The 27,504-nt window shown below is 45.4% G+C and overlaps 1 protein-coding gene across 1 annotated transcript in view; it reads left to right on the top strand.

Annotated features, from left to right (window-relative positions):
- The first annotated feature begins 16,880 nt into the window (after positions 1-16,880).
- The window catches only part of LOC142683573 (beta-1,3-galactosyltransferase 5-like), a 38,047-nt gene continuing 27,423 nt past the window's right edge, over positions 16,881-27,504 (top strand). Inside the window, exons 1-2 of the mRNA XM_075847417.1 lie at positions 16,881-16,955; positions 21,015-21,609. Of these exons, the coding sequence (XP_075703532.1) occupies positions 16,881-16,955; positions 21,015-21,609 (670 nt within the window). The remainder of the gene's footprint in view (positions 16,956-21,014; positions 21,610-27,504) is intronic.

Below are 27,504 nucleotides of genomic sequence, written 5' to 3'. Positions count from 1 at the left end.
CCGTTTTTTTGGTCACATTAGCGCTAAAAAGAATGAAATAAAAAGTGATAAAAAAATCGTATGTACCCAAAAAATGGTGCTAATAAAAACGACAGCTCGTCACGCAAAACATAAGCCCTCAAACGATTAAGAAATATACGTTATGGCTCTCAGAATGTGGTGAAACTGAACAAATTGTTTTTTTTAACCAATAGTTTTTTCTTTGTAATAGAAGTAAAATATGAATTTTTTTCCTATTTTCTGTTATCTAAAAGCACCGTCTTATAGTCCGAAAAATACGGTATTTCCTCCGACTCCCCATTAACAAGTCTGGTGATCTTGGCCGAGGGTTCATGTGATGTGTACCGAGGGAACACGATAAGTTGGTGCCAGGGAAAGCCAAAAGTCTAATCGGTACAACTCCAACCTGTCCGATCCTTGAGTTGCCCAATGAGAAAATCGACATCATATCGTCAAAAACGACAACTACGGGTGACAACTACTCCGAACCCCGTACGTGCCCATAGTGGATAAACTGACGTTGCAGCATGTGGAGCGTGAGGAGCGGTGCCAGGGTGCAGGTGTTAGTTAGTGCCATGATCATGAGGGGTTGTCACTTCTGTGATAGATTTAGAGCCGACTCTACAACAATGTCGTCAAACAGGATCATCCTATGAATCATAAAAACAGAAGTAAGTGATGTAATTATTATATTACGTGACGGGATCTCCTCCGCATTTCATCACACGCCATTATTGTCTTTAGGTTTCTTACTCGTTTCGACTTAATTGTTGGCATTAGGCGATAATCTCCTCTCATAGAGCCGTCCAGGTCAAAACAGGGAACCCTTATTGCGCAGTTTATAAAAAGCCACTGTCATACCCCTTCCCTTATTAGTTAACTCTTTCAGGACGGAGCCATTTTTTGATTTTTAATTTTCGTTTTTCACTCCCCACATTCCAGGGGCCAAAACTTTCTTTTTTTCCCCATCCATAGAGCGGTGTGAGGGCTTATTATTTGCGGGAGGAGTTGTCGTTACTATTGGCAGCATTTAAAGATCTGTATAATGTACTGGGAACCTGAAGAAAAAATATTTGTGGGCTGAAGTTGGAAAAAACATTGTTTTTTTGGGATTATATAGGTGTCTTTTTTATATGTTACTACTTTTATTGATTAAAAAAAACTTTTTGTTAAAAAAAATAAAAAATGTTTTGTGTCGCCGCATTCTGAGAGCCATAACTTTTTTATTTTCTCATCGATTGAGCAGCGTGAGAGATTATTTTTTGCGTGACGAGCTGTCGTTTTTATCTGTACCATTTTATGGTCCGTACAACTTTTTGATGACTTTTCATTACATTTTTTGGTAGCAAAGTTGACCAAAAAACAGCAATTTTGTCGGTTTACGTTTTTACGACATTCACCGTGCGCGTTATCGCTATACTGTAATAGTACCGACTTTTACCTTTCCATTGAATTCAATGGGGAAAACCCGCAACTAAAAATGCAGCGATTACGCAAATACAATCGACATGCGGATTAAAAAACCGCACCCCAGGTCAATTTCTAAGCATTTTTTCCACTCATCATTTACGCAGCTTGTGGAGGAGATTTGTTCAAATATTATTCACTTTGCTGTTCCTGTATTTACGCTGCCGACTTTTCTCTACAAAATCCGTCTTGGAAAATCCGCAGTATTTAGGCCGCGTGTGAACCCTGTCTGATTGTGGCTTAAAGGGATATTTGACTTCTCTGATAGTTCTAGCGATGCACACGAGCCATTGGATAATGCAGTCACATGACTAGTTCTCATTGGACTCATCCTGAACTAGTCCTGCTCACATAGGTGTGGGTGTGTTACAATGTAGCTGTCTAGACAATCCTGAGAGCAGAAATCTCTCCGGTTCTGATATGTTACAATGTATCAATTCACGTAAAATCCAAAAGCAAATAATAGCACAGCATCCTCACTCATCCTCACTCATCCTTACTCATCCTCACTCATCCTTACTCATCCTCACTCATCCTCACACATCCTTACTCATCCTCACTGATCCTCACACATCCTTACTCATCCTCACTCATCCTCACTCATCCTTACTCATTCTCACTCATCACTACTCATCCTTACTCATTCTCACTCATCCTTACTCATTCTCACTCATCCTTACTCATCCTTACTCATCCTCACTCATCCTCACACATCCTTACTTATCCTCACATCCTCACACATCCCTACTCATCCTCACTCATCCTCACACATACTTACTCATCCTCACTCATCCTCACACATCCTTACTCATCCTCACACATCCCTACTCACACTCACTCATCCTCACACATCCTTACTCATCCTCACTCATCCCCACTCATCCTTACTCATCCTCACACATCCTTACTCATCCTCCACATCCTTACTCATCCTCACTCATCCTTACTCATCCTCACACATCCTTACTCATTCTCACTCATCCTTACTCATTCTCACTCATCACTACTCATCCTTACTCATTCTCACTCATCCTTACTCGATCTCACTCATCCTTACTCATCCTCACTCATCCTCACACATTCTCACTCATCCTCACTCATTCTTAATCCTCCTCACTAATCCTTACTCATCCGCACTCATCCTCACACATCCTTACTCATTCTCACTCTTCCTCACTCATTTTTACTCATCCTCACCCATTCCCACTCGTCCTCACTCATCCAAAATCATTCTCACTCATCACTACTCATCCTTACCCATTCTCACTCATCCTTACTCATCCTTACTCATCCTCACTCATCCTCACTCATCCTTACTCATCCTCACTCATCCTCACTCATCCTTACACTCACTCATCCTCACACAGCCTTACTCATCCTCACACATCCTTACTCATCTTCACTCATCCTCACTCATCCTTATTCACACTCACTCATCCTCACACATCCTTACTCATCCCCACTCATCCTCACTCATCCTTACTCATCACTACTCATCCTTACTCATTCTCACTCATCCTTACTCATTCTCACTCATCCTTACTCATCCTCACTCATCCTCACACATCCTCACTCATGCTCACACATCCTTACTCATTGTCACTCATCCTTACTAATCCTCACTCATCCTCACACATCCTTACTCATCCTTACTCATTTTTACTCATTCTCACTCATCCTCACTCATCCTTACTCATTCTCACTCATCCTCACTCATCCTTACTCATCCTTACTCATCCTCACTCATCCTTACTCATCCTAACTCATTCTCACTCATCCTTACTCATCCTCACACATCCTTACTCATCCTCACTGATCCTCACACATCCTTACTCATCCTCACTCATCCTCACACATCCTTACTCATCCTTACTCTTCCTCACTCATCCTCACACATCCTCACTCATCCTCACTCATCACTACTCATCCTTACTCATTCTCACTCATCCTTACTCATTCTCACTCATCCTTACTCATCCTCACTCATCCTCACACATCCTCACTCATGCTCACACATCCTTACTCATTGTCACTCATCCTTACTAATCCTCACTCATCCTCACACATCCTTACTCATTCTTACTCATTTTTACTCATTCTCACTCATCCTCACTCATCCTTACTCATTCTCACTCATCCTCACTCATCCTTACTCATCCTTACTCATCCTCACTCATCCTTACTCATCCTAACTCATTCTCACTCATCCTTACTCATCCTCACACATCCTTACTCATCCTCACTGATCCTCACACATCCTTACTCATCCTCACTCATCCTCACACATCCTTACTCATCCTTACTCTTCCTCACTCATCCTCACACATCCTCACTCATCCTCACTCATCCTTACTCACCCTCACTCATCCTCAACATCCTTACTCATCCTCACTCATTCCCACTTATCCTCACTCATCCTTACTCATTCTCACTCATCACTACTCATTCTCACTCATCCTTACTCACCCTCACTCATCCTCACTCATCCTCACTCATACTCACTCATCCTCACTCATCCCCACTCATCCTCACTCATCCTTACTCATCCTCACTCATCCTCACACATCTTTACTCATCCTCACACATCCTTACTCATCCTCACTCATCCTCACTCATCCTCACACATCCTTACTCATCCTCACACATCCTTACTTATCCTCACACATCCTCACTCATCCTCACACATCCTTACTCATCCTCACTCATCCTCACACATCCTTTCTCATCCTCACTCATCCTTACTCATTCTCACACATCCTTACTCATCCTCACACATCCTTACTCATCCTCACTCATCCTTACTCATCCTCACTTTCCTCACACATCCTTACTCATCCTCACACATCCTTACTCATCCTCACTCATCCTTACTCACCCTCACTCATCCTCAACATCCTTACTCATTCTCACTCATTCTCACTCATCCTTACTCATTCTCACTCATCACTACTCATCCTTACTCATTCTCACTCATCCTTACTCATCCTCACTCATCCTCACTCATCCTCACACATTCTCACTCATCCTTACACACCCTCACTCATCCTCAACATCCTTACTCATCCTCACTCATTCCCACTTATCCTCACTCATCCTCACTCATCACTACTCATCCTTACTCATTCTCATTCATCCTTACTCATTCTCACTCATCCTTACTCATCCTCACTCATCCCCACTCATCCTCACTCATCCTTACTCATTTTCACTCATCACTACTCATCCTTACTCATTCTCACTCATCCTTACTCATCCTCACACATCCTTACTCATCCTCACTCATCCTTACTCATCCTCACACATCCTTACTCATACTCACACATTCTCACTCATCCTTACTCATTCTCACTCATCCTTACTCATCCTCACTCATCCTTACTCATCCTCAATCATCCTCACACATCCTTACTTATCCCCACTCATCCTCACACATCCTTACCCATCCTCACTCATCCTTACTCATTCTCACTCATCCTTACTCATCCTTACTTATCCTCACTCATCCTCACACATCCCTACTCACACTCACTCATCCTCACACATCCTTACTCATCCTCACTCATCCCCACTCATCCTTACTCATTCTCACTCATCACTACTCATCCTTACTCATTCTCACTCATCCTTACTTATTCTCACTCTTCCTTACTCATTCTCACTCATCCTCACACATCCTTTCTCATCCTCACTCATCCTCACTCATCCTCACTCATCCTTACTCATCCTCACTCATCCTTACTCATCCTCACACATCCTTACTTATCCTCACTCATCCTCACACATCCTCACTCATCCTCACTCATCCTTACACATCCTTACTCATCCTCACACATCCTTACTCATCCTCACGCATCCTCACACATCCTTACTTATCCTCACACATCCTCACTCATCCTTACTCATCCTTACTCATTCTCACTCATCCTCACTCATCCTTACTCATTCTCATTTTATCCTCACTCATCCTTACTCATCCTCACTCATCCTCACACATCCTCACACATCCTTACTCATCCTCACTCATCCTTACTAATCCTCACTCATCCTCTTTCATCCTTACTAATCCTCACTCATCCTCATCCTTACTCATCCTCACTCATCTTTACTCATTCTCACTCATCTTCACACATCCTCACTCATCCTTACTCATCCTCACACATCCTTACTCATCCTCACTCATCCTCACTCATCCTTACTCGTCCTTACTCATCACTACTCATCCTCACTCATCCTTACTCATTCTCACTCATCCTCACTCATCCTTACTCATCCTCATCCTTACTTATCCTTACTTATCCTCACACATCCTTACTTATCCTCACACATCCTTACTCATCCTCACACATCCTTACTCATCCTCACTCATTCTTACTCATTCTCACTCATCCGCACACATCCTTACTCATCCTCACTCATCCTCAGGGGGGATTCACACGAGCGTGATTTTCGTGCATGCAGGCCGCGTATTTTTCGCACGCCACGCACAGCCCTATAGAAGTCAATGGGGCAGTTCAAACAGTGCGTGATTTGTGCGCAGCGTTTGTTCGCTGCGTACAAAACGCGACAGGTTCAATATCTCCGCGTATTTCGCGCATCACGCACCCATTGAAGTCAATGGGTGCGTGAAAACCACGCAGGTCGCACGGAAGCACTTCCGTGCGAACCGACTGAAACAGCGCACCAGCTGTCAAAAGGATGAATGTAAACAGAAAAGCACCACGTGCTATTCTGTTTCCAAACATCCAAATGGAGTGTCTTTGAGATGAGCGAACCCGGACAATCGAACCGAACTTCACCGGGTTCGGTCGAACTCGTTTTGGCCGAACCCGGCAAAAAAAATTCCGGTACGCGACGTCAGGAGATAGTCACTGTCCAGGGTGCTGAAAGAGTTAAACTGTTTCAGCACCATGGACAGTGACTACCGATCCCAATAAACATGAACCTGTAAAAAAAAACGAAGTTCTGACTTACCGATAACTCCCGGCTTCTTCCTCCAGTCTGACCTCCTGGGATGACAATTCAGTCCAAGTGACAGCTCCAGCCAATCACAGGCCAAGCACAGGCTGCAGCGGTCACATGGACTGCCGCGTCATCTTGGGAGGTTGTGCCCGATGTCAAGAGAGGCGCGTCACCAAGGACGCGTCACCAAGGCAACGGCCCGGAGGGAAGTTCTCGGTAAGTACGAACCTTTTTCTTTTTTTTTAACAGGTTTCTCGATATTGTGTTCGGCATTCACTGTCGAGGGTGCTGAAAGAGTTACTGCCGATCAGTTAGCTCTTTCAGCACCTTGGACAGTGACGGGCGTCGACTAGCCTCATCTCTATGATGGCGGCTGCGCGAAAATCACGCAGCCGCGCATCATACACGGATGACACACGCAGCTGTCAAATGGTTTTTGCGCGTGCAAAACGCCACGTTGTTTGCGCGCGCAAAAACGCAACATTCGTCTGAATCTGCCCTTACTCATCCTTACTCATCCTCACTCATCATCACACATCCTTACTCATCCTCACTTTCCTCACACATCCTTACTCATCCTCACACATCCTTACTCATCCTCACTCATCCTTACTCACCCTCACTCATCCTCACACATCCTCACTCATCCTCACTTATCCTTACTCATCCTCACTCATCCTCACTCATCCTCAATCATCCTCACACATCCTTACTTATCCCCACTCATCCTCACACATCCTTACTCATCCTCACTCATCCTCACACATCCTTACTCATCCTCACACATCCTCACTCATCCTCACACATCCTTACTCACCCTCATTCATCCTCACACATCCTTACTCATCCTCACACATCCTTACTCATCCTCACTCATCCTTACTCATCCTCACTCATCCTTACTCATCCTTACTCATTCTTACTCATTCTCACTCATCCTCACTCATCCTTACTCATTCTCACTCATCCTCACTCATCCTCACTCATCCTTACTCATCCTCACACATCCTTACTCATCCTCACTCATCCTCACACATCCTTACGCATCCTCACTCATCCTCACACATCCTTACACATCCTCACACATCCTTACTCATCCTGACTCATCCTCACACATCCTTACTCATCCTTACTCATCCTAACTCATTCTCACTCATCCTTACTCATCCTCACTTATCCTTACTCATCCTTACTCATTCTCACACATCCTTACTCATCCTCACACATCCTTACTAATCCTCACACTTCCTTAGTCATCCTCATCCTCACTCATTCTTACTCATCCTCACTCATCTTCACACATCCTCACTCATCTTCACACATCCTTACTCATCCTCACTCATCCTTACTCATCCTCACTCATACTTATCCTCACTCATCCTTACTCATCCTTACTTATCCTTACTCATCCTCACACATCCTTACTCATCCTCACTCATCCTTACTCATCCTCACTCATTCTCACTCATCCTCACTCATCCTCACTCATCCTTACTCATCCTCACTCATCCTCACACATCCTCACTCATCCTCACACATCCTTACGCATCCTCACTCATCCTCACACATCCTTACACATCCTCACACATCCTTACTCAACCTGACTCATCCTAACTCATCCTTACTCATCTTCACTCAACCTCACTCGTCATTACTCATCCTCACTCGTCCTTACTTATCCTCACTCATCCTTTCTCATCCTCACTCATCCTTACTCATCCTCACACGTCCTCACTCATCCTTACTCATCCTCACTCATCCTTACTCAGCCTCACTCATCCTTACTCATCCTCACACATCCTCACTCATCCTTACTCATTCTCACTCATCCTTACTCATCATCACACATCCTCACTCACCCTTTCTCATCCTTACTCAGTCTTACTCATCCCCACTCATCCTTACTCATCGTCACTCAACCTCACTCGTCCTTACTTATCCTCACTCATCCTTTCTCATCCTCACTCATCCTTACTCATCCTCACACGTCCTCACTCATCCTTACTCATCCTCACTCATCCTTACTCATCCTCACACATCCTCACTCATCCTTACTCATTCTCACTCAACCTTACTCATCCTCACACATCCTCACTCACCCTTTCTCATCCTTACTCATTGTTACTCATCCCCACTCATCCTTACTCATCCCCACTTACCCACTTATCCTTACTCGTCCTTACTCGTTCTCACTCATCACCACTCATCCTTACTCATCCTTACTCATCCTCACTCATCCTCACTTATCCTTACTCATCCTCACTCATCTCCACTCATTCTTACTTATCCTCACTCATGACCAGCAACATTTATCAGTTTTTATCTCTCTGCATTTCAGCAGCCATAACTGTTTTATTTTTTCATTGACGTGGCTGTATGATGCTTTATTTTACGCGGGAGAAATTGTATTTGTTTTTTTTCATAGTTTGAAGGTAGAAAAAATATATTTTTACGGCGTGAATATAGGAAAAAGCGATTCTCGGCATAGTTTTTCATGTTTATTTTTTATCCCGTTCCTGTTTCACACTAAATAGCCTGTTAGATTAATTCTTCAGGTTATTATGGACGTGTAGATACCTAATATGTGCAGGTTATTTGCTTTTATTAGTGTAGGGGCATTAAAATATATTTAATGCCAAATAATGACTTTTTATAGGGGAATTTTTTTTTAAATTTATTTATTTTTTTGTTACTTTTTTTTAAATCCCATTAAGGGAGAACTTTATTTCTAACTTTATTTTTTACTTGTAATGTATTAGCATAGTCCTGTATAATACATCATACTGTGTTACTATGACATCACATAATGACATCACATAGTGACATCACATAGTAACATCACATAATGACATCACATAATGACATCACATAGTGTACCCGAACAGCAGGCAAACGGAACAGACAGCCCTGGGTTCCTTTGTAGGTCCCCAGGGCTGACAGAAGAGGGATTCCCCCGGCGTTTGATCACGTCACAAACTTTCCGATGACGAGATCAAAGCGGGGGGTCACGGACCGCAGCGATCAAAGGGTTAGACAGCCGGGGTCCGAATCTTTTCCAACACCACCTGACGTTGATGTAGACTAAGGACATGCACCGCCTGCCTTCAGACGGTGGGCGGTCATTAAGGAGTTAATTTAGCATTAGAACCAATGGCGCGGTTCTTAGGAGACGCTGCTCTATTTAGTGGTCTACGAGTAGGGTCTAGACAAGTGAGGATCTGCTGACGATCTTATACTCCTTCTCTCTAACCCCCCAGGAGCATTTGGTACCTGTATGTATATATATATATATATATATATATATATATGTATATATATATATATATCAGGGGCGTAACTAGGAAAGACTGGGCCCCATAGCAAACTTTTGACTGGGCCCCCCCCTCACCTGGGTGTCACACAACTCCCCCTTGTAGATAGTGCCTTCTTTACAGCCCCCCCAGTAGATAACGCCATACAGCCCCCCTGTAGCTAACGCTATACAGCCCCCTATAGATAACGCCATACAGCCCCCCCTGTAGATAGCATCATACAACCCCCCCTGTAGATAACATCATACAGCCCCCCCTGCAGGTAACGCTATACAGCCCCCCCTGTAGGTAACGCCATACAGCCCCCCCTGTAGGTAACGCCATACAGCCCCCTGTAGGTAACGCTATACAGACCCCCCTGTAGGTAATGCCATACAGCCCCCTGTAGGTAACGCTATACAGACCCCCCTGTAGGTAACGCCATGCAGCCCCAACCCACAAAAAAATCCGACCTATAGTGTGTCCTACAAAAGACATGTATCCCCTATCCACAGGATAGGGGATACATGTGTGATCGCTGGCACTGATAAGAAGGATGGGGGACCGAAAGTCCCCCGAAGTTCTCCATGACAAACCTCTGACTTCCAGAGTCTGCGCAGCTCTGTAGAAATGAAAGGAGCGCTGGTCACGCATGCGCACAAGCGGGACCGGCGCTCCATTCATTTCTACGGAGCTGCCGACACAGACCCCGGAAGTCTGAGGTTTCTCCCTATCGCTGCCAGCGATCACACATGTATCCCCTATCCTGTGGATAGGGGATACATGTCTTATGTAGGAACAACCCCTTTAATGGCAGAGCGGGGAGATACCTCCCTGCTCTGCCGTAGTGTTCAGTGGCGTCGCGCTATAGCAGCCATAGCGGCAGCTAGCGGAGCCTCCGGTCATGGTGGGGGCCCGTGCCGGAGGGCGACATGGGCCCCCTCATGCCGCGGGCCCCGTAGCAGCCGCTACGGCTGCTATAGCGGTAGTTACGCCACTGATATATATATATATATATATATATATATATATATAACTTCCTGTCTCAATTTGGATTATGCTCCGGCTACAAAGTTATCGTAGAGAAGAGCGAACTTTTAGAACTGGGACAACCGTGCCCCAAGATCCCAATGGCAATTAATGGGATGCAACATTTTCCCTACTCGAACTCGTATCACATGTTAAGATAGGGGCAACTGTATAGTTGACATTTTTTGCCACTCCTTCAGAAAATTCAGTCGGAGCTCACAAGATGGCGCTATCTACCGCTGACCTTTCTAGGTAGACGTCACTTGGTAAAAACGATCATTTAGAGGTTACAATGTGATATGTCTTTTTCGGCCATGTAATAGACTGGCTGCATGGGTCGGACCACCATGCCAATTTAGCCCTAGAAGCTGCGTATGCTTCGCCCTGGAACGTAAAAGCGTTTTTTACGCTGCAAAGTCGCCACCCTTCCGTAACGCCTTAAAACCTCAATTCTCCTGAGAGATACAGTCGTGGTTCGGAAGGTACTTCGAAAATGATTTGGTCTCCCTCCAAACACATGCCTTTATGGGGCCATCCAGAATTCCCCCTAGTGGCGGGAGGAGGTAGTGCATTAGGTAGCTTGGGCAGCTGGTCACATGCGCAGGGGATCTTATGTGTGAATAAGATAGGAGATGGCTTACCCCGTCTGAAATCTTGGCTGATCTAGGAGGGATAATATGTTTGAAGGTGACCTTGGTGGGTCGTGTCCTAAATTAGGACGTCTTCTAGGGTTCTTCATACACAACGATGATATCAATGATTTGAGTCGTGTTTTAGGAGAGGAGGAGCGGATTCTAAGCTTTTACCAATTGGAAAACTTCTTTGCCCTGTGTTTATTGTTCATTCTGCCATGTTTGCATTTTTCTATCTACTCTTTGTATTTGTTACTAAAATGTAAAAATGTTTCAATAAAAATGATATTTAAAAAAACAAAAAATAATTAGTAACATAAAAAAGAAAAACAATTCTTATACTTACCTTTCCTAGGTCCAGCGCTGGAGCCGCAATGTCAGCGAGTAGCTGCTGTATCTAATCCTATCATGTATGATACTGTCTGCTGAGCAGTGTATCTAATCCTATCATGTGTGATACTGTCTGCTGAGCTGTGTATCTAATCCTATCATGTGTGATACTGTCTGCTGAGCTGTGTATGTAATCCTATCATGTGTGATACTGTCTGCTGAGCCCTGTATCTAATCCTACCATGTGTGATACTGTCTGCTGAGCTGTGTATCTAATCCTATCATGTGTGATACTGTCTGCTGAGCAGTGTATCTGATCCTATCATGTGTAATACTGTCTGCTGAGCTGTGTATCTAATCCGATTATGTGTGATACTGTCTGCTGAGCTGTGTATATAATCCTATCATGTGTGATACTGTCTGCTGAGCTGTGTATCTAATCCTATCATGTGTGATACTGTCTGCTGAGCAGTGTATCTAATCCTATCATGTGTGATACTGTCTGCTGAGCTGTGTATGTAATCCTATCATGTGTGATACTGTCTGCTGAGCCCTGTATCTAATCCTACCATGTGTGATACTGTCTGCTGAGCTGTGTATCTAATCCTATCATGTGTGATACTGTCTGCTGAGCAGTGTATCTGATCCTATCATGTGTAATACTGTCTGCTGAGCTGTGTATCTAATCCTATCATGTGTGATACTGTCTGCTGAGCTGTGTATCTAATCCTATCATGTGTGATACTGTCTGCTGAGCAGTGTATCTAATCCTATCATGTGTGATACTGTCTGCTGAGCTGTGTATCTAATCCTATCATGTGTGATACTGTCTGCTGAGCTGTGTATGTAATCCTATCATGTGTGATACTGTCTGCTGAGCCCTGTATCTAATCCTACCATGTGTGATACTGTCTGCTGAGCTGTGTATCTAATCCTATCATGTGTGATACTGTCTGCTGAGCTGTGTATCTAATCCTATCATGTGTGATACTGTCTGCTGAGCAGTGTATCTGATCCTATCATGTGTAATACTGTCTGCTGAGCTGTGTATCTAATCCTATCATGCTTGAGAAAGGCTCATTGTACAGAGCCGAAACGTCGCACGAGGGCCAGTAAAGCTATTTTTTCGCCTTGACATTGGAGTGCTGCCTATCATTGGATGTTTAATCCTATTATGTGTGATACTGTCCGCTGAGCACTGTATCTAATCCTATCATGTGTGATACTGTCTGCTGAGCTGTGTATCTAATCCTATTCTGTGTGATACTGTCTGCTGAGCTTCTGTATCTAATCCTATCATGTGTGATACTGTCTGCTGAGCTGTGTATCTAATCCTATCATGTGTGATACTGTCTGCTGAGCCGTGTATCTAATCCTATCATGTGTGATACTGTCTGCTGAGCTGTGTATATAATCCTATCATGTGTGATACTGTCTGCTGAGCCGTGTATCTAATCCTATCATGTGTGATACTGTCTGCTGAGCTGTGTATATAATCCTATCATGTGTGATACTGTCTGCTGTGCCGCTGTATCTAATCCTATCATGTGTGATACTGTGTGCTGAGCTGCTGTATATATTCCTATCATGTGTGATACTATCTACTGAGCCACTGTATCTAATTCTATGTGTGATACTGTCTGCTGAGATGTGTATCTAATCCTATCATGTGTGATACTGTCTGCTGAGCTGTGTATCTAATCCTATCATGTGTGATACTGTCTGCTGAGCTGTGTATCTAATCCTCTCGTGTGATACTGTCTGCTGAGCTGTGTATCTAATCCTATCAAGTGTGATACTGTCTGCTGAGCTGTGTATCTAATCCTATCATGTGTGATACTGTCTGCTGAGCCGTGTATCTAATCCTATCATGTGTGATACTGTCTGCTGAACTGTGTATCTAATGCTATCATGTGTGATACTGTCTGCTGAGCCGTGTATCTAATCCTATCATGTGTGATACTGTCTGCTGTGCCATGGTATCTAATCCTATCATGTGTGATACTGTGTGCTGAGCTGTGTATCTAATCCTATCATGTGTGATACTGTATGCTGAGCCGCTGTATCTAATCCTACCATGTGTGATACTGTCTGCTGAGCCCTGTATCTAATCCTATGATGTGTGATACTGTCTGCTGAGCCGTGTATCTAATCCTATCATGTGTGATACTGTCTGCTGAGCTGTGTATCTAATCCTATCATGTGTGATACTGTCTGCTGAGCTGTGTATCTAATCCTATCATGTGTGATACTGTCTGCTGAGCTGTGTATCTAATCCTATCATGTGTGATACTGTCTGCTGAGCCGCTGTATCTAATCCAACCATGTGTGATACTGTCTGCTGAGCCCTGTATCTAATCCTATGATGTGTGATACTGTCTACTGAGCCCTGTATCTGCTGGTGCTGCACCGTTGTCACTTAGGAGACCCAGTGATGCAGCTGAGAGCTGCGGACCGTCGGCGATGAGAAGTTTGGGGGGGGGGGCCCAAGAAGAACTTCTGCACTGGGGCCCATGAGCCTTCAGCTTCGCCCCTGGTCGAACTCATGCATTCTATAGATTGTTTGGTCTGGTGCAGTCTCAACTTAAATCACGTTTGCAGGTGAAATGTCTGGACTGAATATATTTGTAACAAACCCTCAGCTGTGAGAAGTATTAGGTCAGGAGCGGATGTAAACTAGAGTCCTCCCATCATGCACTTTGCTTGCACGACTCACTACAGATCCAGTTTGATTATTTATGGAACCAAATGTCCAAAATTTGGCAATTTCTGTAAGGGCGGGTTCACACATGGCGGATTTTCACTTAAATTCCGCTGCGGACACTCCGCAGCGTTAATCCGCAGCGGAGCCGTTTCTCCATTGACTTTCACTTTAATTTAGCAGTGTTCGTTTACACGATGCGTACAATTCCGCTGCGGAGCATAGGCTGCGGAGCGGAATGTGGTGTCCGCAGCATGCTCTGTCTGTTGCGGAGCAGTGGCGGACTGGTTGCGGACTCATGGCGGAATTTCTCCATTGACTTCAATGGAGATTCTAAGTTCCGCAATGAAGTCCGCAGCTGTCATGCACATGTTATGTGTGGTGCGGAGCGTATTGGTTTTTTAACATGACATTTCTTCATTCTGGCTGGACCTATGTATTTCTAGGTCTACAGCCTGACTGAGGAAGTCAATGGGGCTCCCATAATGACGGGAGCGTTGCTAGGAGACGTCAGTAAATAGTCACTGTCCAGGGTGCTGAAAGAGTTAAGCGATCGGCAGTAACTGTTTCTGCACCCGGGACAGTGACTACCGATCCCAATATACATGTATCTGTAAAAAAACATATAAGTTCATACTTACCGAGAACTCCCTGTTTCTGTCTCCAGTCTGGCCTCCCAGGATGACGTTTCAGTGTAAGTGACGGCTGCAGCCAATCACAGGCCAAGCACAGGCTGCAGCGGTCACATGGACTGGCGCGTCATCCAGGGAGGTCGGGCTGGATGCCGAAGGAGGGACGCGTCATCAAGACAACGGGCGGTAAGTATGAATTTCTTTTACTTTCACTAGGGAAAGTGCTGTCCCTTCTCTCTATCCTGCACTGATAGGGAGAAGGGAAGCACTTTTCCCGCAGTCCGCAGCAGCTAGTCCGCATCAATTTTCTGCACATTTTGTGCAGATCCGCAGCCGTAATCCGCAACCCGGATTAGGTGCGGCATTGATGCGGACAGTTGCGGAGGAATTCCGCCATGTGTGGTCATGCCCTAATTCTTCAGTTGGGTTACGGGTCTGGACTCTTGTATTCTCGGCTTTCGCCGCGTGATTTAATTTCTCCCGCCAGTCCCGATCTATTCTCCCTTATTGCTGCGTCTCTCCCCTCCACTACCAGATTATCCTCTTTGGCTGATGACTTGCTGAGTATTACGGGATTAACGGTCGTGTGAACTCCCAGGACACTCAGCCTTTAATTATCTGCTCCGAAGGAAGAAATTAAAAAAATTAAGATGTCACATTAGTGTCCGTTAAAACCGGGAGGGGGACGTAAAGTTGAGTAATTTCATGTTAAAAATAGCACCAGTTCTTCCTCCGCACAGCAAACAAGGCAATAAAAGTTAAATCATAAGAAATGTGGGAGTCCGGGTTAAAATACACTGTAAAGTAAATAAAGACATAACGATAAAACATCATTTAACACTTTCATGACCAAGGGTGTGTCCAGGTCAAACTTTTCCATTTCTGATATTCACTTCTTGTAGATAGCACCATTCCCCCTGCAGATAGCACCACCCCCTCTGTAGATATCGCCACCCCCTGCAGAAAGCACCCCCACCCGCCATAAATGGCACCCCCTTCCTGTAGATAACACCATAGTAGCTCCCTTGTAGGAGTGGAATCCCTCTGGCCAGGGATTCCATTCCTAAAGGGAGCGCCTGATGTTTCTGTCCATATATGGACAGTGACGTTAGGGGCTAACTCTAAATGCGGAAACCCTAGCCAGAGTGTCAGCAGCGGGGATTCCGCTCCAGGAGTAGCCCTTGATGTCACTGTTTATATATGGATAGTGATGCCAGGGGCTTGCCCAGTAACGGAATGCCCGGTCAGAGTGTTTTTGCCGGGGATTCCGCTCCTAGAGGGGGCCCCTGACGTCAGGTGTCCGTGATGCGGCAGATCCAGCGCTTCTATTTTTCTCGCTATTCTCTCCCTATGACGGAACAAATAAACGGAAAAACCTATCTTCCTCTTTAGAGGACAAGTCTGGAATCGTCGTGTGTCATTCTGGCAGAAGGGACGCAGCCGATCTCACCCTGTGTCACCGTCACACGCCCTGAGCGGGTCTTACACTGTAATTACATCGTCTATTACCACGTTATAAACCGCATTACAAAAAAAATAACTCTGTTTTATGCGGTTTGAAGTTCTGTGAAGTGGAACGTCCGTCATCGCCACTAATGATATGTTGACGTCTCATTCCAGGAGCAGTAATGCAGCCGTGGCCCCTGAACGACTGCACGGCGCTGATACTGATGTGGGGAGGACGAGGGTGTGTACACGTAAGTGATACCTCGGATATCTGCAGGATAGTATGAGAGGTTTATAGCTATAGGGGGAGCAGTCACACCCGGGCCATAGTGCCTGAGGGGCCCAAAAGTCTCTCTTCCACATAAGAGAGCACAAGTACTGGATACGGCAAGAGATGTTAAGGGGGCCCAGGTGCAGATTTTGGATTGGGACCCTGGAGCTTCCATCTCTGTCTGGACTGTGCTCTCAGGTAAGGCTTCACCTAGGTGTCAGAATCAGACAAGGTTGAATATGGCGGCTGTAGAGCGCATTGTGTTACCGTGTGGTATATAGGAAGATGTACAGTGACTGCTATGCTGCTTCATGCTCTCTGTATACATGTTCTGTACATATCGTGAAAACCTGCTCTTACCCAGCCTGTATACCTGTATACCGTCATTACAAGCTCACCTGTCCGTACCTGCTCCTGCCAGTGTATCTCGTGCCCGTCTCCCTTGTATTGCTCTCTATCCCCTGTCCTGCCTGTATATAACTTGTATCCATGTCCTACCTGTACATAAGTTGTATCCATGTCCTGTCTGTATATACCTTGTATCGCTGTCCTGTCTGTATGTACCTTGTATCCCTCTTTTGCCTGTCTATCCTCTGTATCCCTGTTCTGTCTGTCTATCCTCTGTATCCCTGTTCTGCCTGTCTATCCTCTGTATCCCTGTTCTGCCTGTCTATTCTCTGTATCCCTGTTTTGCCTGTCTATCCTCTGTATCGCTGTTTTGCCTGTCTATACTCTGTATCCCTGTTCTGCCTGGCTATCCTCTGTATCCCTGTTCTGCCTGGCTATCCTCTGTATCCCTGTTCTGCCTGGCTATCCTCTGTATCCCTGTTTTGCCTGTCTATTCTCTGTATCCCTGTTTTGCCTGTCTATCCTTTGTATCCCTGTTCTGTCTGTGTATCCTCTGTATCCCTGTTCTGCCTGTCTATCCTCTGTATCCCTGTTCTGCCTGTCTATCCTCTGTATCCCTGTCCTGCCTGTCTATCCTCTGTATCCCTCTATATTCCGTGTCCCTGTCCTCCCTGTGTCTCTGTCCTGCTTGTATATCCTCTCCCTGTCCTGCCTGTATATACCTTGTATCCCTGTCCTGCCTGTATATACCTTGTATCCCTGTCCTGCCTGTATATATATTGTTTTCCTGCCCTGTCTACCTATCCTCTGTATCCCTGTTCTGCCTGTCTATCCTCTGTATATCCCGTGTCTCTGTCCTGCCTGTATATCCTCTCTCTGTCCTGCCTTTATATACCTTGTATCCATGTCCTGCCTGTATATCCCATGTCTCTGCTCTGCTTGTATATGCTGTCTCTGTGCTGCCTGTATATCCAGTTTCTCTGTTCTGCCTGTATATCCCATGTCTCAGTCATGCCTGTATATCGTGTCTCTGTCCTGCCTGTATATCTTGTGTCTCTGTCCTGCCTGTATATCTTGTGTCTCTGTCCTGCCTGTATATCTTGTGTCTCTGTCCTGCCTGTATATCCAGTGTCTCTGTTCTGCCTGTATAGCCCGTGTCTCTGTTCTGCCTGTATATCCCGTGTCTCTGTGTTGCCTGTATTTCCTGTGTCTCCGTTCTGCCTGTATATCCCGTGTCTCCGCTCTGCCTGTATATCCCGTGTCTCTGCTCTGCCTGTATATCCTGTGTCTCTGTCCTGCCTGTATATCCTGTGTCTCTGTCCTGCCTGTATATCCCGTGTCTCTTTCCTGCCTGTATATCCAGTGTCTCTGTCCTGCCTGTATATCCCGTGTCTCTTTCCTGCCTGTATATCCTGTGTCTCTGTCCTGCCTGTATATCCCGTGTCTCTTCCCTGCCTGTATATCCCGTGTCTCTTTCCTGCCTGTATATCCAGTGTCTCTGTCCTGCCTGTATATCCCGTGTCTCTGTTCTGCCTGTATATCCCGTGTCTCTGTCCTGCCTGTATATCCCGTGTCTCTACTCTGCCTGTATATCCCGTGTCTCTGTTCTGCCTGTATATCCCGTCTCTCTCTGTCCTGCCTGTATATCTTGAGTCTCCGTCCTGCCTGTATTTCCCGTGTCTCTGTTCTGCCTGTATATCCCGTGTCTCTGTCCTGCCTGTATATCTTGAGTCTCTGTCCTGCCTGTATTTCCCGTGTCTCTGTTCTGCCTGTATATCCCATGTCTCTGTCCTGCCTGTATATCTTGAGTCTCTGTCCTGCCTGTATTTCCCCTGTCTCTGCTCTGCCTGTATATCCTGTCTCTGTCCTGCCTATATATCCCGTGTCTCTGCTCTGTCTGTATATCCTGTCTCTGCTCTGCCTGTATATCCCGTGTCTCTGTCCTGCCTGTATATCCCGTGTCTCTGTCCTGCCTGTATATCCCGTGTCCTTGTCCTGCATGTATGTCCCGTGTCTCTGTCCTGCCTGTATATTCTGTCTCTGTCCTGCCTGAATATTCTGTGTCTCTGCTCTGCCTGTATATTCCTTGTCTCTGTCCTGCCTGTATATTCTGTGTCTCTGTCCTGCCTCTATATCCTGTCTCTGCTCTGCCTGTATATCCCATGTCTCTGCTCTGCCTGTATATCCCATGTCCCTGTCCTACCTGTATATCTCGTGTCTCTGCTCTGCCTGTATATCCCGTGTCTCTGCTCTGCCTGTATATCCCGTGTCTCTGTTCTGCCTGTACATCAAGTGTCTCTGTTCTGCCTGTATATCCCGTGTCTCTGTCCTGCCTGTATATCCCGTGTCTCTGTTCAGCCTGTATATCCCGTGTCTCTGTTCTGCCCGTATATCCTGTGTCTCTGTTCTGCCTGTATATCCCGTGTCTCTGTCCTGCCTGTATATCCCGTGTCTCTGCTCTGCCTGTATATCCCGTGTCTCTGCTCTGCCTGTATATCCCGTGTCTCTGTCCTGCCTGTATATACCGTGTCTCTGTTCTGCCTGTATATCCCGTGTCTCTGTTCTGCCTGTTTATCCCGTGTCCCTCTTCTGCCTGTTTATCCCATGTTCCTGTCCTGCCTTTATATCCCGTGTCTCTGCTCTACCTGTATATCCCGTGTCTCTGTTCTGCCTGTATATCCTGTGTCTCTGTTCTGCCTGTATATCCTGTGTCTCTGTTCTGCCTGTATATCCCGTGTCTCTGCTCTGCCTGTATATTCTGTCTCTGCTCTGCCTGTATATTCCGTGTCTCTGCTCTGCCTGTATATTCCGTGTCTCTGTTCTGCCTGTATATTCTGTCTCTGTCCTGCCTGTATATCCCATGTCTCTGTTCTGCCTGTATATTCTGTGTTTCTGTCCTGCTGTGAAGGTTTTGAATCTGTACTTTCTATTTGCCTTTCATTCTCCCGGCTATAGACACTTCTAGCCTTAAAGGAAACATGTCACCAGCATTCCACTTATTAAACCAGCAATTCCTAGTGGAGGTGGGTGACAATCATTTATATGTAACCTATGATTATCTTGTAAGTCGCTCTGTACCTTTAGTATTCAGTTTTTTTTGTGTGGTGTGCTAATGAGCATAAGTCATATCTTCATTCCTCAAGCCATTCCGAGTTAGCCCCGCCTCCTTACTTTTGATTGACCGCTCCTCACCATTCCCCAACACACACGAAATCCTGCACTTACGCATCGATGTCCTGCTATGGTGCGCATGCACAACGGGACACCATGCGCAATAACTAGACTTGAGGCCCAAATGAAGCAGGGAAGGGTGTCGGACCATACATGACGGGCACATGCGCACTATCTCAGACGAGATTTCGCCATTTAGGGCCGGCCACTTTTCAGCGGTGGGCGGGCATAAGAAGGAGAACGAACGAGACTGCTGGATTATTACCATAAAAGGTGCAAAATGTTTGCAGACCGATATTAACGGTCGGACGAGGAGTTTAGGGGAGGGGATAACGCCAATGAACTTTTGACAGCAGCGGCCAGCGAGGGGTGCGGAGAGTTCAATTGGTTCCCATTAATTTTCCTGTGAACGTTTTACGTCTCCTAATACCATATACCAATCACAGCATACGTGATGACAATTTTGGTAACCGGTGACATCACTCCTATATAAATGGAATAAATAATCTTAATAAAAAAAGTAAACAGAATTTATGATGTCACAAATGAAAAAAACCCATAAATAACTTGACTCAAGTGATGTCATCGGGTCACGTGACTCATCAAAAGCTTTTCATTGACACTTGTGAATTACGTGGCCCCCTCTTGGGTATATATCCCCACACTAGACATAGGGTACACCACACATTTCTGTGGGATTACTTTATTACTCACAGCTTGTATATTTTGGATTTGCAGGGCACGCTGAGACGACGACGTCCTATTATCGCTGTCCTCTCGCTCTGTCTTTGTTGCACCATCGTGTGTCTGACGTGGATTATAGTGGAAGAGGAGCCTATATGGGAGCTTCCAGATTTCCAGGATCCCTTTCCAGCTAACCTCAGCTCTCCTCCATCGCTCCGTCGTTCCGTTACTTTGTACGACACAAACTTTAGCTTCTACCTCAACTTGTCGGAATACTCTACATCTTACCCAGCTCTTCAGGACTACAGATGTCGAGCCGTTATAGGGTTGTTAGGATATTGCCGCACGCAGGATCCACTCATTCTGATGGCTGTGAAATCCCACGCAGTGGCCACGAAGCGCAGAGATGCCCTCCGAAGGACTTGGGCCAAAGAGAGAAGGATTGACGGCTACACTTTCAAGCCTGTGTTTTTAATGGCAAATTCCGGAAAGAAGAGGCAGATGGGAAGGTTAATAGAAGAGGCTTCAATTTTCGAAGACATAATTCTTTGGGATTTCTTTGAGAGCCACCATAACTTATCCCTAAAAGAAAGGTGTTTCCTGGAGTGGTTGTATAATCGGTGTCCGGAGGCAAAATATATATTCAAAGGTAAGTTCCTGTGACTGGAAAAAGTCCTGTTACATCTCAACCAGCGGAACCAAAATTTCCCATTCCTAAAAAAGTATAGGTCGGAAGAGGCGCGTCCTGTCTCCTCAAACAGCACTCTTCCCAAACAGTCATGTGACGTCTCTGGACTTCCGACTGGCTGAGAAGGCTAACGGGGGAGGGGCACATATGACAAGTTATTTTGTAGCACCCTGATCACTTCTTAAGGAAGTCATGAAGAAATGATAATAGCCCCAATAACAAAAGATGCATCCGTAAGGTTCCTTTACATGTACACTATCTGGCCAAAAGTATGTGAACCCCTGACCATCACAGCTATATGAGCTTATTGGACATCCCATTTTAAAACCATAGGCGTTAATATGAAGTTGGGTCAGGGGCAGATCCAGAATCTAAATCTAGGGTGCAAAGGGGGGAGGGGGCAGAAAAACAGCGACACACAACACAAATTTAGCTTTTTTTTTTTTGCACACCTGACCCAAAACAAAACCCCAGAGACCAGACACTAGTCCAGACTACAGGCCCGAACCCAGACACCATCCAGACCAGACCAACGCAGACCAGTCCTCAGATACTAGAACACAGACCAGACCTCAGAGAATAGAACACAGACCAGACACTAGACCCAGGTAGACAAGACCACGGAGATCATACTACAGACCAGATCCCAGACCAGACCACAGGCCAAAACCCAAAGACCAGACAGCAAACCAGAACCTAGATAAGACCCAGTTAGACCAGACTTCGGAGACTAGAATAGACCAGACCCCAGACCAGACCTCAGAGACTAGAACACAGACATGACCCAGGTACACCAGACCTCAGAGACTAGAATACAGACCAGAAACCAGACCCAGGTAGACCAGACCTCAGAGACTAGAACACAGACCAGACACCAGACCAGACCTCAGAGACTAGAACACAGACCAGACACCAGACCCAGGTAGACTAGACCTCAGCGAACAGAACACAGACCAGACACAAGATCCAGGTAGACCAGACCACAAACCAGATCCCAGATCAGACACCAGGCCAGACCACAGACGAGAACCCAAAAACCAGACACCAAACCAGAACCCAGACAAGACCCAGGTAGACCAGACTTCAGAGACTAGAATATACCAGATCCCAGACCAAAAAACGGAGACTAGGCACCTGACGAGACCCAGGTAGACCACACCAGACCCAGGTACACCTGAGCTCAGAGAGTAGAACACAGGCCAGAACCAGGTAGACCAGACCTCAGATCTCGGACTAGACCACAGACCAAAACCGACACCAGAACCCAGAGACCAGACGAGACCCAGGTAGACCAGACCTCAGAGACCAGACCACAGATCAGACCCCAGACCAGACCACAAAATAGACCCCAGACACTAGACCAGAGATTAGACTTCAGAGACCACACCCCAGAGACCGACCCCAGAGACCAGACTCCAGAGATCGGACCCCAGAACATACTCACATATACTTACCCTCCTCCTTGCTCCTGGGCACATCTCTTGGAGCTGAAGAGGAGTCTGGGAGTGAAAAGTACTGTCAGAATTGTCCGTTATCTATTGAATGAACCCAAATGGCGCATGAGAAAGACCTTGCTGTAAATAATGATTGAAACGTCGCTCTTTTTGCTTGGGCTTTTTGACCCATAAATACTGTTGGAGCGTAATGGACATTTGTGATGTCGTTCACGAACTTGTTAGAATGGAACAGATCGGAGGGGGTTCGTTTCATACAAGACACCAATCCACAAGCGGGCTATGTGCCACCTGTTAAGTTACTGAACTCTTCAGTACGACCCATACTACTAGAAATGTTTCTCTATAGGGATCGCATGGCTGTGTGCATGATGTTATGCACCTGTTTGCAATGAATGCGGCTGAAACACGGGAACTGGAAAATTAGGAGGGAGGTGCACATATGTGTGGTCATATAGAGTACTGCATGTGTATATAGGGAGATATCATACGTAGCAATTGCTTTTATGCTTCAATTCTAGGAATATTGTTTTAGGAATTAAGTTCACACAGCTGCATTATTATGTCTAAGGAGCGGCAGGAGCAAGGTAAGACATCTAATGCGCTGACGGGGAGTCTTTATTATCCAAATTTCCTAATATATTAATGTATTCCTCCGGCAGCAATGATGATCCGACTAATTACAAGAATCTGTCAATATGACTAATTTCACATGTAGCTAACACTAATACTAGGTATCCAATTATGTCCAGGCTACTATAAATATCACCGGGATCATAACCACCTGCAGGTAGAAGGAGTCACATTTTACATAGAACACAAAGTTCCAGCGTTAGAGAATAAAAAAAGCTACCGATTCCCCGAGATTAGCTCACGCATCTTCTTAAATGCTCTGTGCTGCGATGCAAATAACTTCCCACTTTTTTCTATTCTTCTGAGGGTTAGGGCACGTTCACATGTGGTGGAATTGCTGTGGAATTCCGCACTGGAAATCCGCGGAAGACAGTCTGTCCATTGGTTTCCACACCTTTTTAGTTATCTTCGTGCAGACGTTGCGGCCAACTCCGCTGCGGACAATAAGCTGTGGTGCGGAATTTGGTGTCCGCAGCATACACTGGCTGTAGCGGACTTGTGGCGTAATTTCTCATTGACTTCAATGGAGTTGCAAAATTCTGCAACGAAATCCGCAGATGTTATGTGTGTTGCGTTGCGGATTGGTTTTACGAACAGGATATTTCTTCATTCTGGCTGGACCTATGTGTTTCAAGGTCTATTAGCCAGACTGAGGTGAAATGTTTTAAAAGACAGCAGGAAGTACTCTTCACCTGAATACGCAACGGCTGATCCGCAGCAATTTACTACACATTTTAGGCAAAGGCGCAACGGAATCTGCAACGCAGATTATGTGCGGTATTGATGCAAACGGTGTCTGCAAAAATACGCCACGTGTCAACATACCCTTATTTTCTACAACGTCTGAACTAAGTTTCTTAAAAATGTATAGAAACAAACGTAAAAAACGTCTGCTGCAGAATTCAACAGCAATCCCGCCATGTGTGAACGTTCCCCTAGATAAAGACATGGTACTTCCTCTGCTCCCGCCACGTCTGGTATAACCTGCTTTCTCTCACGTCTTATTTCTTACATCAGATTTTGGATTCATTCTTTATCTAGCAAATATGTTAAACGTGAAAAACATGTGTATAATAGCTGGAGCAGATCCCGCTGGGCGAGCCACTTCCTCAGAGGTCTCACTCCTGGGAAATAGAGGTGTGCAGGAATCCGGACAGCAGGAAGTGTGCAGAAAGCGTAGTTAGACCTCCCGGACAGACCCCCATAAAAAGCCACAACATATAAAACAGCTTCAGTGTTAAACTAAAGCCGGACCGTACACATAGATATATATTCACCATGACTATTCCCATCAGGGATTTCATTCTTCGTCCACATCAGAGATTCTCGAATCATAACAACCGACAACCAATAATCGAAACCTGTCCAATCAAAAGATCCATTCTAGATAAATAGGCCCTTGTGCGTTCCCAAGTGGAGCAACTGAAACATTGCGGTGTAACAGTCCCATAAATTTTAGTAGGAGACCCATCTACATAGCACGGGGACATGGAAACATCTGAGCTAAAAGCCGAAAGGTCAAGGGGTTCCGAAAACACCACAGGCCCCTTCATCCTCGTGAGCTATGGGGAACCCAAGTCAAGAAATGGATGTCTTTAAAAGTGGCCGAACACATTAGATAAATGTAGGATAAATGTAGGAGGGATCGGCCGAATATCTGATGTGTTTTGGGGTCCCCTAGGTCTCCCCCCGATGGCAGATGTCCAAAATTACAAGGTTTGGGCATAATGAATTTTATAAGCACTGCACTTTGTTGCCCCGGAATATAATCCATTGCCAGAGGGGTCCGGTAGCGGCATAGTCCTCTCTCTGGCTCGGTTTATGGTGGAGTTGGCTAAGAGCTATCTTAAGGGCATGGCCAACCTGAGAGTCAACTTTTAAGCCCCCTGCACAGGGCCGTAGCCTTGTGTCTGGTCCATGATTACGGCACGGACGTGTCGCGGACTGTCACCCGCATTTGCAGGCTGTGCTCACATTATAAAGTATAGGGTCCTATTTTTTGCGGGTCATTTCTACCGCCCAGACACTTACCCGTAAATATAGGTGTCCGTGGCCCAAAACATTTAGGCCCCATGCACACGAACGTGCTTTTGCAGCCGCAATTGTCCAGAAAATCCACGGGAGAATTGCGGCCCCATTCATTTCTAAGGGGCCATGCACACCACCGTAGTTTTTACGGTCCATGCATGGACCGGGAGCCCGCACCGAAGGAAGAACAGGTATGTCTTATTACGGCCGTCTTCTGCGGTCTGAGATCATTGAAAATAATGGCCGCGGCCATGTGCACGGCCCGCAATTTGCAGGCGGCTCGCGGCTGACAGTCCGCTGCCGGCCGACCCAAAAATCACGGCCGTGCACATGGCTACGGTCGTATGCATGAGGCCTTATAATAGATCACTATTTTATCCGTAATTGCGGATAAAAATGACGGTCATGTGCATGAAGTCTTACTATGTCAGAGAATCTGTAAAACCTCATGCACACAACCGTAAGCGTTTTTACAGTCCGCAAATACGGATCCATAGTCATTCACAAATACGGTAACATATCCATAATTACGGTCCGAAGTGCATCCGTATTTACAGATCCACAGAAAAAAAACCAGAGAGGAATCTCCTGGCATCGCGTAGCAACGCGTCCGCAATTACGGATGGCTACTGATCCAGCTCTGTAACCGTCCGCAATTGCGGAAGTGCCCATAAACTTCTATGGGGAGTATACAGTTACTGAATAATACCGCCACACCATAACCACATAGTGACTGAATATTACAACCATACTGTTACTGAATAATACCGCCACACCATAACCACATAGTAATTGAATATTACAACCATACTGTTACTGAATAATACCACCACACCATAACCACATAGTGACAGAATAATACAACCATACTGATACTGAATAATAACTCCACACCATAACCACATAGTGACTGAATAATACCCCCATACTGATACTGAATAATACCCCCATACTGTTACTGAATAATACCGCCACATCATAACCACATAGTGACTGAATAATACCACCATGCTGTTACTGAATAATACCACAATACTGTTACTGAATAATACCTCCACACCATAACCTCATAGTAACTGAATAATACCCCAATACTGTTACTGAATAATACCTCCACACCATAACCACATAGTCACTAAATAATACCCCCATACAGTAACTAAATAATACCACCACACTATAACCACATAGTGACTGAATAATACCACCATACTGTTACTGAATAATACCACCCCACCATAACCACATAACGACTGAATAATACCCCCATACGATTACTGAATAATACCACCACACCATAACCACATAACGACTAAATAATACCCCCATACTGTTACTGAATATTACCACCACACTATAACCACATAGTGACTGAATAATACCCACATACTGTTACTGAATACCACCACACCATAACCACATAGTGACTGAATAATTCCCCCATACTGTTACTGAATAATACCACCAAACCATAACCACATAGTAACTGAATAATACCCCCATACTGTTACTGAATAATACCACCACACTTTAACCACATAGTGACTGAATAATACCCCCATACAGTTACTGAATAATACCACCACACCATATCCACATAGTTACTGAATAATACCCCCATACTGTTACTGTATAATACCACCACAACAGAACCACATAGTGACTAAATAATACCCCCATACTGTTACTGAATAATACGACCACACCATAACCACAGTGACTAAATAAAAGCCCCATACTG

This window comes from Rhinoderma darwinii (genome assembly GCF_050947455.1).
Source record: "Rhinoderma darwinii isolate aRhiDar2 chromosome 3 unlocalized genomic scaffold, aRhiDar2.hap1 SUPER_3_unloc_8, whole genome shotgun sequence".
Classification (NCBI taxonomy): domain Eukaryota; kingdom Metazoa; phylum Chordata; class Amphibia; order Anura; family Rhinodermatidae; genus Rhinoderma; species Rhinoderma darwinii.
Note: the sequence above shows the minus strand (reverse complement) of the source record. Positions and strands in the feature narration are given on the sequence as shown.